At 30.8% G+C, this 5,213-nt stretch overlaps 1 protein-coding gene across 1 annotated transcript; it reads right to left on the bottom strand.

The window, feature by feature from the left end:
• Positions 1 to 238: 238 nt before the first annotated feature.
• LOC108337747 (putative clathrin assembly protein At4g40080) lies at positions 239 to 1,282 on the bottom strand. The gene has a single exon (XM_017574330.2). It carries the CDS (start codon positions 1,280 to 1,282, stop codon positions 239 to 241), a length of 1,044 nt encoding a protein of 347 aa, XP_017429819.1.
• Between the last annotated feature and the right edge of the window lie 3,931 nt (positions 1,283 to 5,213).

The following is a 5,213-nucleotide window of genomic DNA, read 5'->3' as shown; positions in this document are numbered from 1 at the left end:
CGTTTAGACTAACTCCATCCAACAGAGAAGGCTTAAAGTCAAAATTATACAAAATCTCTTTTCTAGCTACAAATATCTGTGATAGGTAGAAAACTATACATTGTAAAAATAAAAATAAAAATCCCTTTAGAAAAAGAAAAAGAAAAAAAGTAAAAAGATGAACAAAGAGCCAAGAAAAAGGGAAAACAAACAAACGACAAATGACACAACTTATTGACAATAAGACCGTTGGAACTTGTCATCCCAACGCGGGAACAGTTAGCTGACATGTGGCAACGCGCCACCCGGTGGGACCGGAATATAGAATTTCGCCGGGCTCTAGAAACGGGTTGGTGAACCGAGTCGAGTCAGTCAAATCGTTCCTACCTTTCACCACCACCGTCAACCACTTCCCCTCCGTATCCTCCATAACCGCCACCCCCTTATTCTTAACTCTTCCAATCAAATCCCAAAACGAATCGTTTTTCTTTCTATTCACAAACAAAACCACCAACCTTTCCTTACACTCTTCCAACCTCTTCAAACACCGCACCAACTCTCTCAACTCGTCCACACCCAAATCCCCCACCCTCCTCACACTCTCCTCCACGCGCTGTGAAATCTCGCGCTGCACGCGCCCGTAATCATCGCACACCAATCTCACAACGCCATACACCAAGTCGATCCTCTGCAGGTGCAGCGACTCGGGCGCGTGACTCACCTGCTCCACGAATTCGACTAAACCTCGTATTTCACACAGCAACTCAACACTAGACACCCCCGAAAACTCTCTTTCAACGCCCTTGTTTATCAGATAATAACCCAAAACGCGCGAAACCGTCAAGACATTTTCTAGAACATTCGCGTACCATCGAACCCACGAGCTGAGCTCCAGAGATTGCACGTCCGTGTCGTCGCGGAAGGTAGCGAGGTTAAGGGCGTTGTGTCCTCCGCGGGAAGGGTAGTGCGAGAGATTGTCCTTTAGCGTTAAGGGTCCCTCGGATACGATGTTGTGGAGAGTGAAGAGGCATTTCAGTGCCACTGTGGCGCTTTGGGTTCTGTGAAGGCGGTCCATGATTGCCTCTATGCAGGTGCGTGGCAGGAGATATGAGCTGCGGCCGGCGGAGAGAACGGCAGCGATTTGGGACTCGGACGGAGAAGTGGCAAGGCGATGAGTGGTGGCGCGAAGGACATGGACGCGAACGGAGGACACGCGGCGTTTGAGTGAAAGTGATGCTGCGATCACTGCGGTTTTGTCGTTGAAAGTGTGTAGGAGATTTGTGAGTGTCTTGCGGAGGGACATAGCTTTGGAGAGTGTTCAAATGCTCTGCTTTTGGTTGTTTTTTCTGCCACAAATATGCATGGCTCAATTTTCTGGTTTTTCACGGAGTTGCATATTTCTCTTGGTTTATTTATGAGAATTAAAACTATATAAAAATTAATTTGACTCAGGAAGAAAGCCAAAAGGTACAATACAATGCCATCAAAGTATTAACGATAATTCATTCATTTTAAAATTTCATTCTAAGTATAATTTAAGGTTCCAAAGAATTCAGGAAAATGTTTACAATTAAATACATACATAATACATGTATACTAGAAATCATTAAATTAAAGTAGTAATAATATTTTTCTAAATTTACTTTTATATATTTAATAAAGTAAAGGAAAATAATTATGAAGTTGTTTTAATTAAACACTTGTGTTCTCTGATCTTCCCGAAAAAAATACAATTTATTACATTTACGGCTCATAAACTAAAATCATTAAGCTATTCTAATGAAAAATAATTATTGCAATGAACAACTACACAGTATATTATAAAAATAATAAGAAGTCTTTTAAACAATATCTTAAAATTAGGGTGAAGAAATATTAATTAATTTCTTTTCCATCTCATTTTTTATCTATCTCATTATTTAATTAATTCATTATATTTTTCAAAATAACATAGTGTATGTTAAATGTTATGTAAATCAAAAATAAAATTCATATTTTTATTTATATTAAAATAATTACAAACTTATTAATAAGTTTCCTTTTATGTTCTTTATTTAAGAAAAAATATTTAAATTAATGTATTTAAATTTTTGAACAAATAAAGATGTAATTGGAAAATTAGTAGAAAGAAAATAAAACTATGGTTGGAGTAAAATCATATTCATTTATTTGTCTATTATTCATGAGCTCTCTTGTATTTATTTTGTAATCAATTATGTTAATGTAAGCTACGAGTTATTTTTATGTTTAATATTCATTACGTTTAATGATCTTTTATTATATATGATTTTTAATTTTCAAATATAATAACATATATAGTTGGATAATACATACATTGCTAAATTGAATTACTTAAATGTAGTTTAAATATTTAAATTTAAAATAAGTTCCTGTTATTTTAAATATTTTAATTAATACTTTCATATTTTGTGTTAGACTAGCTATATTTAATAATAAAGTTAAGCACAACACTAGAAGTTTTTTTATAAATCTAAAGGTGACCAATTTTATTTGAAACATAAAAGGAGAAATAAATATATGAAACAGCATTATTTAATCTAAAAAACCGTGAAGTCGTGCTTGAAAGTGAAAAAATGTCTCATTTTAAGTAAATAACAAGTGATGATTTAATAAATTATACCAAAGTAAAAGTTTTTTTTTTCTTTTACTTTTATAAGACTCATGTTATAACCTTATTTCAATTTTGCCATTAAATATATTTATTTATTATTATTTTGTTTCTTAAAGTATTTTTAATTTTCAATTGAGGTTCTACAGTGTATATAAATTATTAGAAAAGATATGACCATCTTTCTTCATTTCTATTTTTCATCTTTATTTTTTATATTTCTTTCACAAACTCTGTCGTCGTTTTTGACTTTTATCTCACCTTCTTTTATATAACTTAACTAAGGTGATTAAATAATAATAATAATAAATATAAAACGATAGCAAATGAAAAACATACAAATTAAACTAGTTACACCAAATATAAAATAAGTTTTTGAAAATTACATAGATTAAACTTTTAGGAAGAAAAAATATTTAAAAAGATGAAAGGCGATATAAGGAGATACCTAAATGTATGATATTGTATAGTACTATATTACAACAGGGGAAGGACAGTTAGGTATTGTTTGAAATAGAAGGAAATTATTATTATTTATACGAATAGCATATTATCGAATTAATTTGACCATTTAGAAATTTGACAAATTCATAGCGTAAATAATTTTACTTTTCCGAGTTTTGTTTATTTAATTAAAATCTAGATTTTGTATAATTTTACTACTTAATTGAAGGCTGGTGCATGAATTAATACTGGAACCTTTTCGGTCATTTAATAAGTTTTTTTCTGTCGCTAATGATAACAGATATCGATGGTTATGATCTCTCTTAAAGAATAACACTTTTTCAAAATTTCTTGTTTTACTCTCAATTTTTTCCTAACTAAATGCGAACGTGCGTCTTCTATATTTTTAATAGCTGTCGGCTTCGCAGTCCGATTATAAAATCTGTGTTAGGATGTAAAATTGACACTAAGATTATAATATTTAGATAAAATTAATGTTGATTCTTGAAGAAGTCATGCATTCACGATGCAAAGAACAGGAATTATTCTTCTCAATGAGTAATTTTTGACAAATCAGAACAAGAACTTAGGATACACATGATAATGATATAATTGTATTTACAAGTTTATAATAAATGGAATCAATTAAAGTCAGCTACACATGTGAATCTCGTTATTTTGGAATTGATGAAACTTACGTTTGAATTAAATATTTTAATAAAAAATTTAAGACAATATAAGAGTACATAAAATAGATTAATATATTATTACAAATAATTAAACTGAATAGAACAAGACTATTGGTAAAACAATAAGTAGAACTAAATTAGAATTGAAACAAATAAAAATAGGTAAAAAGGTAAAAGAGAAACAAAGTTACGTAGAGAAGGAAATGCTGTCTTTATCTTCATAATATACATATATTCTTAAAATGATCGTGACATGACTTATAGGATCTGAGACTTAAAGCAAGAAATTAGTTATATTCTTTTCATAATTTGAAACTATAATCAAAAGTGACTTTTGTAAGAAAATGACTATTTCTAGTTTATGTCATCCGAAACAAAAAATATTTAGAAAGGTGGTCGAAGGGAATGTTATTAATTAAAATAAAAAAAAAGATAAGTTATAAAAATTGAAATATAATACAATTGCTTAGAGTTTTTTTTAAGGGTTGGAGGTCATGGGTATAATTTTTGGAGTGTACATAAGATATGTCTTTTTCTTGTATTTATTTATATTATGCTAATTAAGGTAACTTAGAAAGGGGAATTAGCATGCAATTAACCCATGAGAGCTAGAAAATGTGATAGAATGGTGTTTTCTGATCAAGGATATAAAGTAGTGGAAACCTAAGGGGATTTATCCTTCTATTTCTATATGATGTTGATTACGTTAATTATGTTGTTGGCTTCAAGTCTATCTTGTTTTATTTCAAATTCGAGTTGTCCTTTCTTTTAATTTATATGATGTTGGCACATTCTTTTGTTGGTGATGATATTATGGTCTTGTCATGAAATTTTTGTGGATTATGGTTTTGTTTCATGTTGATCAATTTTGCAAATATCGTGTTGTCAAGCAATTTTCGTAGTGAATGATCTTGTTTTCATGTTGATTAATTTATGCTAATATGTGTGCTATCAAACACCGTGTTGTACTATGGCTTTTTAACGGTTGTGATTTGGTTTTGTGATGCATTGTGGTCTATGAATGAGTGTATGCAGGGTCCTTTTATGTTTTTGAAATTAAACCAATTAATTCTTAGGTCTTGATAATTTGTTCTTAAGATTCAAGATGATATAGGAATATGGTATATTGCATGATGTATGATTGTTGTAGGTATTTTCGATATACTTATGCAGAATGACGTTAGCAATATTTTTGTTAGATGTTCTATAAGGTTTAAAATGTGGTGAATTTTCATAAGGAAGTAGTGCATAAGTGTTGATTAATGAGAAATGGAAGTCAGTCGTGTTGTTTGAGTTTATTCTGAATTACTTCTGCTAAGTTGAAATAGTGATGTTATAAGTGTGTATCATGTTTTTTTGTATGTTGCCATGCTGTGTTTTGGTATGTTGACATGCTACTTTTGGTATGTTGTGGTTCTAGGTTAGTTTGGCCAGGCTAGGTTAGTTTCGTCAGGTTAGGTTGCTTTGTGTCA

The sequence above is a fragment of the Vigna angularis genome, chromosome 7 (genome assembly GCF_016808095.1).
Source record: "Vigna angularis cultivar LongXiaoDou No.4 chromosome 7, ASM1680809v1, whole genome shotgun sequence".
In the NCBI taxonomy this organism is placed as follows: Eukaryota; Viridiplantae; Streptophyta; class Magnoliopsida; order Fabales; family Fabaceae; genus Vigna; species Vigna angularis.
The sequence above is the reverse complement of the archived record's forward strand: the minus strand, read 5'-3'. Positions and strand labels throughout refer to the sequence as shown.

Bases quoted from the DNA above. Each gene is read 5' to 3' on its own strand.
- LOC108337747 (XM_017574330.2), bottom strand. From the start codon at position 1,282: ATGTCCCTCCGCAAGACACTCACAAATCTCCTACACACTTTCAACGAC.